Below are 12959 nucleotides of genomic sequence, written 5' to 3'. Positions count from 1 at the left end.
AGAAGCTCCTTTCTGACCCATTTCCCCCAGTTCTTATTCTAAGTGCTCTGTCACTACACTGATGCAGCTAAGTTGCTGTGATTAATTTTACATTTCAGCCTCTTTCAGATTCTAGCTGGTCACCTCTAAGCACTCTCCAATTTATCTTTGTAAGTAAAAAGCCTCACCTGATTTTTTGCTCCCCTACACCCCAAAATTACCCCTACTACCAAAGCTTCAGAAGATGAACGCCACTTATTTGGAGGATTTCTGTGACTTGATCGCTGTTTTCACAAAACTAGATGACTGCCCAGGGTTTCCAAATTTTAGTTATTGCCCAGAATAAGTTAAACACAGCATTATTTTTATAGCTGCTTTTTTGTAAGTAGAAAAGATAAGAAATAAAATTACAAAACACAAGTTATATAGGAGCACGGAGCAGACCTCATATGCTCAAAAATAAACAGTTTCAAGGTAAATGGTAGAATTCATCTTGTATTTCATGCAAGTTAACATGGGAAAAAATAAGCAGATCAGTATTTTAAAACAGTTTCCTTTCTTCTGCCTTACTGGAGACATCAATCATTCTACCTTTGAGTGCTAAAACTAATGGGACAGACCAATCATACCTTTTAGTGTAAATACTACACTGCATAGCCTCATAACACATACACAAACTTCCAACCAAAAAAAAAAAATCACCCCTTTCAGAGCAAATGCTAGAGAATGCCTGTGAATTTAAGATATTCTACAGAACACCAGCTAAAAAACTGGCTGTGTTTTTAAGCAGTTACCCAAATAAAAACATGAAAAAGTGTGTTCACCTTTTTCGAAGATTTGGGTTTTTTCTTCTTCAGAAAGAGCATGGACCTTGTTTTCCAGCTTTTCTGCTTCCATTTTTGCTTGTTTATTATGATAGTCTTCCTCTGGACTCATTGACAGAGTCAACCTATGCGGATTATCCTGCAGAAATATATCGCAAAATAAGTGTTATTAATTTTGAGGGCAACTGCCCCCTGTTTTGCCTGAGATTACCGATTCATCAACAGTAGATAAAAGCAGTCAGCGCATCATTTGGCTTGTATATTATCAAAAGTATCACGCACAGGCAGTTTAAACTCTTCAATTCATAAAGAACAGTCTGCTGCAAGGGTGGGGAAGAGAGGCAGCTTAACGCAAGAACAAGCACGAACAACCATCTGTGAAATTTTAGTATAGAGTCAGAATCCTTTAACAGCACACAGTACTCATTAGTTTAATTAAATCAAGGTTAAACAACTGTACATAACGCTATACAGCAGTATGCCTCAAGTTTTATCTGGAGAATGTTCTAAGATGGGGAATCTGGTTAAATGCAGTAGGGTTTCATTAAACACCACTTTCAACCTGCCCACGCTTGAGTGCGTAAAGATCCCATATGATGTAAAATGTGCATGCCTTATCCTGCTCAGAAATGCTCTACATCAGTCTTGTTGTCAGAGAAATCCATGCATTATGCAAGTGATACAACCACTGTTGAATTTCTTTTTGTTTATACCGGACTGTGGAATTTTAATAACAAAATTACTCAATCAGTTTCTACTTTATATAATACTGGGAAGCTATTCAAAAAATAGTGACCTCAAAAATTGCCCATTTCAAAGTAGGAGTCAAACAGCAACATCTGTCACTGACATACACTGCCAATAATTTGGGAGAATGTAACCAGATTTTGTTTTATGAATTTATCTCTCACGTGCTTATGTGAAAAGACTATGGAAACTTGATTGACTACAGAGTTGAAGAATGACATACAAAATCAACCAGGCATAGCAAAATGGGCAAGATGAACAGCATTCCCTCCCTTGCTTGTAGCCTTCCTGCTTTATTAATCTCCAGGCACAACGCACAACAGTGCATAAAATTCTAGTATAAGAACATCCAGCTATTCTCAGGACTTCCTGCTGAGTCATGTTTTTGCCTTAGCCTCCTCAGCAAAACTCCACAGTAAAGGACATGTTCAAAAATATTTCTTCCCTACAAAAACCAAAACCTTAACAGCTCCCTGCTACTTCCAGGCACTAACAATCCCTTTAGGAAAACAGACTTCAGCTGATGCCACTGTCTCTTGTTGCCTTTGAGTATACAAGAACCACCATTTACTCACCATTAAAACAGGTTGGCAATTTTATAACAGATCTACCCTTCAAAACAGCGTGAACAATTTGATGAGAAAAAAACCCAAACAAAACCAAAAACCCACCAACAAAACAAATACCAAAAAAAAAAGGAACACAGAGCGAGGTTTGTAATTCTCTGTTGACATCTGACCTTCTCATTAGGAAACACCATGTGCCCTCCTACGGTATCAGGCATCACAGTTCAGTAAACTTCAGCATTTTATCAATGTTCTAATATGTGTGTTTCCAAATGTCCAACCAGACAATTCTTCCCATTTTGAAAATATTTCACTTCAGCCATTTAAAATTAACATGCTTCATTCAAAAGTGCTGCTGTTCAGCTACACCTAAAAATAGGCAGTACAGTTCTAAAAAATTAACCTTCCATTTAATCTTGAAGACAAAATTGTCCTTTAAAACTTATACTGCAGATATTCTTCCATAGGTTTTCCCACCTTAAAATATGTTTTAACTTTTTCCTGAAGAAATCTGGGATTTTCTTTAAGGCACTGCCTGAACCGAGAGACTTTATCTGCAATTTTCAGAAGTTCCACTGGATCCCCGTCTTGATTCCAGCAGGAGGCTATATACTGAATGGAAAAGAATAATTAGGTAAGCAGGACAGTCCATCTGCACTTCTATAACCAACAGCATCTGTGTTCCAAAACCACCTGATCATTTATATTTGAATAGCGGACATATAATGAGCAGTTCTAATATATTTGGAGGGGAAAAAAACAATGAAATCTTTGTTCATATCAAAGGCCTATTCCATCATCATCTGTCCCCCTGTACTCTCCATTCTCTCCTCTAATTTTATCCTACCAAACCATCTTTTTTTTTTCCTTTCTTTTTTTTTTTGCATAGGTGTGTATATCTGTATTGTAATATTCTTTCCTCCCCCCCATTCAGAATAAATTCATTTTTCAGCCCAAGAAAGAAGGAAAAAAGGAACAGGCGGTAGAGACAAAGTACTACATAAATACAACAATCTACCCAATCACTGTATCAGTCAGATGAAATGATTTATAATAAGATAACTCCAACATCTAACATAGATGGGACTTTGAAGAAAGAAGATATTAAATAACCAGAAATTTCCCCAGGATATTTCTTTTGGAAGGATTTTTATTCTAGTTTTATTCTCTAGTTTGAGACTACTGTTTGCTCAAGTCACTACTGAAAGTTCTTCAAATACATCACAGGGCAAAATATAAAAGTCTTCTCTTTTTCTATTCTGTGTGAATGGGAAAAAAACGAAACAAAGCAAAATAAAAAAATCCTAAGACATTTGAAAGAAAAAGCCCTTAAAAGCGTATAGGAAACAAATGCAGCAGAACTGTCAAAACTGCCTTCTCTTTTCTTCCCTCTAATTACAAGCAGGTATCACAGGCCTTCCACACTTTTTCAGTAATATCTATTGTTATCTATTCTGTGAAAATTCCCTAATGTGTTCTGAAGAACAGTATTCTTTTACAATATGCTCAAGCTAAACCTCTTGACATAAACGTAGTCACTTCTTATTTGAGGCTTCCATTGGGTCAGTACAACAACTCAGTGCTGGTTCTCAGTAAGCAATCTAGAAGTTTTAACCATATATTTAAGAGAGTTGCCCAAATGCCTCTTGAACACTGACAGGCTTCAGGCCACGACCACTTCCTTGGCATCACGATTTAACCCAGGCTGGCAGCTCAGCCCCACTGAGCCGCTCGCTCACTCCCCTCACAGTGGGATGGGGGGGAAAACTGGAAGGGTAAAAATGAGAAAACTCACAGGCTGAGATAAAGACAGTTTAGTAGGTAAAGCACAAGCTGTGCGCAAGCAGAGCAAAACAAGGAATTCATTCACTGCTTCCCACTGGCAGGCAGGTCCTCGGCCATCTCCAGGAAAGCTGGGCTCCACCATGCGTAAAGGTGACTTAGAAAGACAAACGCGGTAACTCTGAATGTCCCCACTTTCTCTTTCTTCCTCCAGCTGTTATTGCTGAGCGTGGCATCATACGGTATGAGGCGTCCCTTTGGTCAGCTGGAATCAGCTGTCCCGGCTGTGTCCCCTCCCAGCTTCTCATCCAACCCCAGCCTCCTCGCTGGCAGGGTGGTGTAAGAAGCACAAAAGGCCTTGACGCTGTGTAAGCACTGCTCACCAACAGCTAAAACATTTCTGCATTGTCAACACGATTTTCAGCACAAACTTAAAACATAGCCCCATACTAGCTACTATGAAGAAATTTAACTTTCTCCCAGCCAAAAGCAATAAACTTGTTCCAGCGCTTGACCACCCTCTCCATGAAGAGCTTCTTCCCAATATCCAATCTGCACTTCCCCAATGCAGCTTGAAGCCATTTGCTCATGTACTATTTATTACTGGACATGAGAAGAGAACAAACCCTCCTTCTCCACTCCCCATCATGAGAAGGTTGTAGACAGCAATGAAGTCACCCCTCATTCTCCTCTTTTCTAAGCTGAACAAACCTAGTATCCTCAGGAGCTCCTCGTGAGTCATGCCCTCTAGTCCCTTCAGCATCTTTGTTGCCCTCCTTTGGACATGTTGTAATATTTTTATGTCCATCTTCTGTTGTGGAGCCCAAAACTGCATACAGTAGTCGAAGTGAGGCTGCACCAATGCCGAGTGTAGTGGGGCAACTACTTCTTTCGACCTGTTAGCTATACTGTCCTTAATGCACACCAGGATATGGTTGGCCCTTTTTGGCTGTATGTGACTCATATTGAGTTTACCATCTACCAAAACCCCCAGACCGCTTCTGCAGGGCTGCATTCCAGCCTTGTCCCCCAAGCTATACATACATCCAGGATTATACCTTCCCAGATGCAGAATTCACATTTGTCCACGTTAAATTTCATACAGTTTGTGATTGCCCACTGCTCCAATCCATTAAGATCTCTCTGTAAGGCCTCTTTACCCTTGAGGGAATCAACAACTCCTCCTAATTTAGTATCATCAGCAAACGTACTTAGTGTGCACTCAGCTCCTGTGTCCGGGTCATTGACAAAAACATTGAAGAGAACTGGCCCTGGGGAACACAAGTGACTGGCCATCAGCCAGAAGTTACCCCATTTACTAAAACTCTGAGCCCCATCCTTCAGCCAATGGTTCACCCATCATATTGTGTTCTAAACAAATACATCACACCCTTCTAACTGTAAAGCTAGCGCAGCACTGGAATACAGTATGGAAGTTAGAGAATCCTTACCACGACACTTACAATTACACAGACTGTCATCTGTGACAACCAACACAGCTTCACAAAAGGCAAATCGTGCCTGACTAAGCTGGTGGCATTCTACAATGGAGCGACTGCACTGGTGGATAAGGGAAGAGAAACTGATGTCATCTATCTTAACTTCTGTAAGACCTTTGATGCAGTCCCACACAACATCGTTCTCTCCACACTGGAGAGGTACAGGTTTGATGCATGGACTATTTGATGGATGAGGAACTGGCTGCATGGTCACAAGCAAACACCTGCAATCAATGGCTCAACATCCAAACAAGGATCAGTAACAGGTAGTGTCTGTCCATCAGGGGTCCGTACTGGGACTGACACTGTTCAATACCTTTATTAATGACACAGACAGTGGGACTGAGTGCACCCTCAGCAAGTTTGCAAACGATACAAAGTTGAGCAGTGCAGCTGATACGCTTGAGGGAAGCGATGCCAACCAGAGGGACCTGGACAAGATTGACAACATGAACCTCAAGAAGTTCAACAAGGCCAAGTGCAAGGTGCACCTGTGCTGAGGCAACAACCAGTCATCAGTACAACTTGAGTGATGAATGGTTTGAAAGCAGCCCTGCAGAGAAGTCCTTGGAGATATTGGTAGACAAAAAGTTGGATATGAGGCTACAACGTGCACTTGCAACCCAGAAAGCAAATCATACCCCTGGCTGCATAAAAAGCAGCATGGCTAGCATGTTGAGGGAGGCGATTCTCCCTCTCCACTCCAGTCTTGTGAGAGTCCACCTGAAGTATGGTGGACCCCACTTCTTGTATGAAGAAAGGCTGTGACAGTGGGGGTTGTTCAGCCTGGAGAAGAGAAGGCTGTGGGGATATCTTATTTCAGCCTTCCAGTACTTAAAGGGGTCTTATAAGAAAGATGGGGACAAACTTTTTAGCAGGGCCTGTTGTGATAGGACAAGGGGTAATGGTTTTAAACTAAAAGATTTAGATTTAGAGCAGATTTAGGAAGGATTTTTTTTTTTTTTTTTTTTTTTTTTTAAACAGTGAGGGTGGTGAGACACTGGCACAGGTTGCCCAGAGAAGCTGTCGATGTCCCCTCCCTGGAAGTGTTCACAGCCAGGCTGGATGGGGCTTTGAGCAACCTGGTCTAGTAAAAGATGACCCTGCCCAAAGCAGGGAGGTTGGAACTAGACGAACTTTAAAGACCCCTTCCAATCAAAACCAAACCATTCTATGATTACTTTAGTCATATCTAGGGTCCCTTGCAGGCCCTTCTCAAGGCCAGCTTCTAAAAGATGACCTCAGGTGAATGAACTGAAACATAATCCCCCTCTATGGGTGAATTAACACCAAATGCTGCATGACTGGTCTTTAAAAGCAAGAATTGTTTCTGAACTTTCTATTCTCGAATTAAGTCCTAAGAGCTGAATTGACTTCAACACTTAAAAATATCGAAAAATAAAGTACAAGCATAAATATTTCATCAGACAGAATTACTCGCACAATCTGAAGACATGCTAGAAAGCATGGGCTATCAAAACCAGGCACATTTGCCAGATCCTACTAGGCAACATGACAGGCAATTAAATATCAATAATTTGTCTGTTGCACTGTATGACAATCTGATTTGAAACAACTCTTGGTTGTGCTCTCCTATTTACAAGTCTTGTGTTAATCCAGGCCTCTGCTTCTTTACCTAACTTTGTACACCAAAGGAATGAACTCTTGTTCATACTGATGAAGACACAACACTTGAGAAACAGAAAGCAAAAGAGCCACTAAGCAACTTAAGTTGCTGCAGAGCAGAAAAAAAAATGAGAATACTGGAGAACTAGTGGCAGCAGGAGGCCCTGATTTCCAAACTGACTGCAAATACTGCAGCTAATTCATTCCCAAATTTACGACTTGTAGACTTCTCAAAGACAGAACATTCTGCTGTGGAAAATGTCTTCCATAACAGCTTTGGTATCAAAATTTTATGTCAAGAATTGAAATAGTGTAAATTTTCACTTGTGAATCTTGAAATTAAATTACAGCAGTACAACGTCAAATTACATAGAAAAACATAGTCCTTCTATTTGACTTTTGAAAATACATAGGCATCTGTCCAAAACATAGTTCCAAGAGCCAGTATGGCATATGTCTCTTAACAGAAGCAATCAGTGCTACTGCAATCAAAGTTACTATTCAGGCAAAGACAACAGGCTCTCTGCCTGATTAAGTCATACAGTGTGGAGTCCAGTGATAGTTGGAATGCTACTGAAAAGAAGGAAGAAAGATGCACACGAGATGACAAAGGAAAATCCTTAAGTGAAAAATTGTACGTATCAAGAGCCTACAAAATGTATTTCATAGATATGTAGACAGTAGGTTTCTTATCCGCTCCGAAACAAATGCCACACATGGGCACACATACAGACTTACAGATATCAGGGCAAGTCCAAAACTTGTAGACTGATGCTTCAGCTGGATTTCAATTTTGTGAAGTAAAGCTTCAATCCTATCTTCCTCAAATCCTTTCCTTTGGGAAGGGGTGACAAAAGAAGGAAATCACACCATTAAGACTAATTACTTTAAGTGAAGTTACAAAAACAAATTGTAACATTGATAAAGGAAGCATTACAATATAACATCTTCCACACTGAATTAAAATTTATATGAAATAATCTTATCATGCCATGTCATTTATTGAAACTGCACTAATATCATTAAACTCCTGAAGATTATGCTGATGAATATGCTACAATAGAGGAAGTAGCAGATACAAGTTTTCAGAGTACTGAAGACTATTGATGCTTCTTTGTTGTATTTATTTTGTGTAACTAAATTTTTGAGGCATGTTATTATACGTATGCCTGTATCATTATAATAATACATAGGCGTATCTTGTTAATACCTAATTGTAAAAGACTGCATGAAACAACTAAGTCTTCTCAAAAATTTAGCAGTACTTACACAATAACTTCATCAACTGTTCTAGCAATTATCTGTTTCACAGTATCAATGTCTCTTTCAGCAATACCCTGTAGTCCCACACTGAAATAAGCTTCTCTTGTTGAGCCATTAAACCTAGGATGAAACATATTCAACTCAGTTACAAGTATTAGAACTTAAGCATTAAACCTGCCAGCAAAGGCAGAAGAAAGGGAAAACCACCCGTCATTTCCACATACATGGGATTTTAAAAGCCAGATAGAATGAAAAATATTTACCAACGAGGCAAGAACTGAACTTAAAAGCATTTTTTTGTTCAATATCAGTAGTAGTAGCACACTTAAGAAAACATATGACATATAATATTAGAGTAAGAAAAACAGTTACAGAAAAGCTGGTTTTCTCTGTTCATCTTCCCATTCACTTGTAAGTACTTTCAGGTAAAGAAGTCTCTTTTGTTAAAGGTGAAAGTTTTAGCTGCCTGTAACACCAAACACACACATCCACAGGTGAGTGGAATGGTACTTTTAAATGTGTACTTTTAAGGCAGTATTTGTAAAGTAACTGGTGAAGGTTAAGTGCTCCATGTTTGTTGCAATTATTTTCATTGGTACTTTAAAAAAAAAAATTAAAGATAATTTTGTCCAAGCTGTCAGGTAGAGTTAACCATAAAAATGCATCATTAGAGAGAAAAATTGAGACTTGCAGAAATACTGAACACCTAGCAGTTCAAAGCAAAGCCAACAAACAAAAAGCAATAGGTGCTCATCAACTCTAGACATCCACTATTCCATGTCTAAAAACCACACAAGGGACTGAATGGCAGACTCAGGTGTTGAACTCTGGAATCCTGATCTCTAGACGCAAACTTATTATTCTAGATTGATTCATCAGCACAGTCACTAAGGCAAATTAAAAGCCAACTCACTGTATGGTTCACCACCTTATTAACACAGTCAATAGGCAGATGGTAAAACATACAACTCGATCACTGCATCAGTGTCTAAAGAAGGATTTCTACTGCCATGCCCTGTGATACTAAGATGTCTGCATGGCACTGGCATGCATGACACAGGACTTGCAGGAAGCCCGTGACTTCACATAGAGACAGTTCAAGACAGGCAGAGTACCCCAAGGCATTAAAATCACAGATGAGTATATTAAGGTTTCTGACTCAAAGATCTGAGACAGTCAGTGGAGACAAAGGCATGATTTTTGTCATCCTGAAGTCTAAAATCAGTCAGATGAATCATGGCCTGAAAGTGCTTCTTTCTCTCTTATAACAAAGGCAAACTACGATGAGCAGCTCAGCCTATAGTTAGGTGCAGAGAATCCACCCAACCCTCAGTGTGCAGTGCAGAGCGAGCTCAGAAGACTGGCTGCAAAAGCTCCAGTTTGAATAATCAACTGAGCAGACATACCCTTTTGTACAAAGACAACGGCAAGTTAATGGCACCTAACTGCATAAAAGCACGTTTGTGCCAAACCTACCTACTACTAAATCACAGAATTAAATCAAAAAAGCAGAGGTAACACAGTACAGAAAAGAGCTAGCAAACTCTTCTGAGTAATACTAACAATAAATGGCCAATACAAAAACCCCAGGTAAATTGGGGCACGGAAGGTATGCCATGTCTTTATCTACCCATTTCTCTTGTTGATAAGCCTTAAACAGCACAACTTTGTTTAAACTAACATAGCTTCTATGAAGTTATTTTGACAAGCCAAAAATCACACTTGAGAATGCTGTATACTGTTCGTCAGTAGAAATTCAAGATATTTTAATGTTAACATAAGATTTTTCTGGTATAAATTACCTGTATGAGAGATGACTTCTCCCATCTTAATATTGGTTTGTAACTTTACTACTATTGCTTACAGGGAAGAAATGTAAATTGCAACACTTACCCAACATCAGGAGAAAAATCTGTACCAACACCAGACTCAATTAAGGCTTTGTAAAAAGGAGAATTTGGCCCATCAACCAACAGTGAAGACAACAGGCTTAGTGTGAACGTTTCAAAAGTGTCTGTAATACTGAAAAGAATTTAACAGTTCTTAAAAACCACCCAGCTACAAATATGTGACACTCAACATCACTGAGTTCATTTCAGAAGAATTACTGCTACAAAACAAAGCAGAGGGCAAAGGAAAAATAATTGCCAGTTATGAACACTGCACCAACCCTCAGGAAACCAATGGGAGTTCTGAGTCTTTCACTTATAATTAGCAGTAAAGCAAGTGAAATTAAGCTGCAAGTGTAAAGTCCGTAGTAGGGTCATACAGAAAAGCTTGCACATGGCAGAGAAATGAAAGACAGGAAGCCAGCATTCCCAAAAGTCTAACCCACTGAACAGCTCTTATGTACTTATGTATGACTTCTGTCTACCTGATAAAGACAAGAAATATTCTGCTTGTCACTTAAGCTTTCATTTACCAAAGCAGGCTTTGTCTAGCTTTCCCATAGCACTATTTAACTTAAAGATGACATTTACAGAGAGGGATTGGGGGGCATGAAATACACCTGTGTCTTGCTTGAAGTTCTAAAATGCACCTTTGATACAGAATTTAATTTTGATACTTACTCTGTCAATAAGTAGCTGATGCTGACAGTTGTCTGCTTGGAAGGATCGGCAGCAAATGAGTCTAAGCCACATGTTACACTGTGTTCTCTCTGTAAAGTATAATAGATACGATTGATGCAGACTAATATCAGAGCAGAAGTTACAAATAAAAAAATGACTGGGTGCATGTTCACAGTGTCTTCCTTCCAAGATCTCAAATAATGTTACAGATATTCACAAGTTCAATACTCATAAGTAAATACACAAACACAGGGTATAGTGAAAAATATGAGTCATATCTCAATTTTTACAAGTGGAGAAACAGAACAGCTGAAAAAGAAAGACAATCTGATCATAATTCACTTTCTGAGTTAGGTTTCAAAGAAATGCTTAAGCTTCTGAACAAGCCAAGGAGCAAAAGCGGCGGGGAGCCGCTTGGGGTAGAAAATGGAAAAGTGTATTTTTGACACCAGTGTTTGGAAGTTTAGGTATCATTACAGAGCATATTTCATGACACTTAAATGTCAGCATTTGTGTAAGTAGCTTGCATAAATAGCTCTAAAAGCTTTGTATTAATAAACGTCTCAATGCTCCAAACGCTGAGGGACTTGGAAACAAGAAAACAAACAACTGCACGCAATCATCACATTACTGAAGCTCAAAAGTAAATGAAGTTTTTCCCTCATTTTAACAAAAATAGGAATATTTCAGCTCATTTACACACAAACACACTTCTAAACAAACAAAATAACTCCAGCAAGCTGGGCTAAAACATTCACCTGTTGTGTTCAGTTTCTGCAACTCCAAGACTGGATGTGCACTGTTTCTCTTTGGTTTTTTTGATTTTTTTAAAATTTTTTTTTTACTTACAGGCTTTTCCCAGAGTTTCTGTTTGGGGATGTCCGTATTTGATTCAATTCTTTCAAATTTTATCAATGCTTCCTCGTGTATTTGTTTCAAATGTTGTTCCAGTGGAAAATTACCATAAGTGAAAAATCTGCATTTCAAATGAAAGACAGGGATTAAGCATCAGAATTTGCAAGAAATTTACAGGTAACAGCTTTTATTATGTTCTGAATTTCATGTGATTTCCAGTGATTCAGTTACATCTAGAAAGGAACATGCTTTGTAACACCCCTAGGTTAAAGGCCTACTGGTTTACCACACACAAACTCCCTGGATCTACTGGTAAAATCACACATTTTTCAGCTTCTGTTTTGTGCTTTGGAGTCCACAAAAAAACAGAATTTGTTTCGTTGCAGCAATAGTTTCAAGAAAAAAAATTATTAGCAATTGAAGCTCGAATTCCAGTGCTCTAAAGTTTCAGAAGATAAAAATCTTACGGTCCTCACACACAACATGTAAAATACGATGATCTCAACTGATCTGTAAAACACGGCTGGGTTCTGAGGGTCAGTCTACCAAAGCACACTCCCACACCTACAAAAAAGTCATTGCTGACTTCCACTGGATTAAACATGAGGATGAAAAATGTTTCAGGTAAATGTTATTCCCCGATGAAAATCTAAACACAGGTACAACAGCATACTTGGGATGACAAGACAAAGGATGGTAAATTCACTACCGTGACATGAGTTCATGTTCCGTAAGTAAATTAACCAGATTAACAGATTGACCACAAAATCAGTTTAGAAGAAACAATGATACTATAGATTTCCCTCCACATCACCTTCAAATTGTCAAGCCAGCTTTTAGCTTAAAGATCTTACCAGTACCAACAGAATTAGTAACCAACTCAAATCCATTATGTAGAACCTGATACAGTAGTGTGTGATGCAGGAGCAAATAAACAGCCGTTCATGTGTAACTTTTTATAACTTTTAATGTGTATTGACTTCAAGGAGGATAGGAACCTCTACACTCATCTGCATTATTTGTATCGTAACTCCCTAACATTACTGCCAAATACTAGTATGTTCCACTTTCCCCCAACCCATGAGAGTTCAAGATTAATCATCTGTAAACAAAAATCCACAAAACAAATCCCCATAATTAAGGAGGCAGATGTACTCTAGAAACTCTCTTTCAGTAGCTCCTGCTTCCAATTCACCCTTTACTTCTCTCTTCAGAGCAAATTCCTTCCTTCAACGCTGTCCTAACTGC

General features: G+C 38.9%; 1 protein-coding gene across 3 annotated transcripts in view; it reads right to left on the bottom strand.

Annotated features, from left to right (window-relative positions):
* PITRM1 (pitrilysin metallopeptidase 1) overlaps positions 1 to 12959 on the bottom strand; it is a 30703-nt gene that overhangs the window by 12838 nt on the left and 4906 nt on the right. For all 3 annotated transcript variants that reach the window (XR_012763809.1, XM_075419711.1, XM_075419712.1), the window contains exons 8-14: positions 11706 to 11832; positions 10857 to 10945; positions 10180 to 10308; positions 8293 to 8406; positions 7762 to 7858; positions 2594 to 2728; positions 804 to 942 (exon numbers count right to left, since the gene is read on the bottom strand). Coding sequence is in view for 2 of the 3 variants with exons in the window: in XM_075419711.1 (XP_075275826.1) it covers positions 804 to 942; positions 2594 to 2728; positions 7762 to 7858; positions 8293 to 8406; positions 10180 to 10308; positions 10857 to 10945; positions 11706 to 11832 (830 nt within the window). In the remaining variant the exon portion in view is untranslated. The remainder of the gene's footprint in view (positions 1 to 803; positions 943 to 2593; positions 2729 to 7761; positions 7859 to 8292; positions 8407 to 10179; positions 10309 to 10856; positions 10946 to 11705; positions 11833 to 12959) is intronic.

The sequence above is a fragment of the Opisthocomus hoazin genome, chromosome 4 (assembly GCF_030867145.1).
Source record: "Opisthocomus hoazin isolate bOpiHoa1 chromosome 4, bOpiHoa1.hap1, whole genome shotgun sequence".
NCBI lineage: Eukaryota > Metazoa > Chordata > Aves > Opisthocomiformes > Opisthocomidae > Opisthocomus > Opisthocomus hoazin.
Note: the sequence above shows the minus strand (reverse complement) of the source record. Positions and strands in the feature narration are given on the sequence as shown.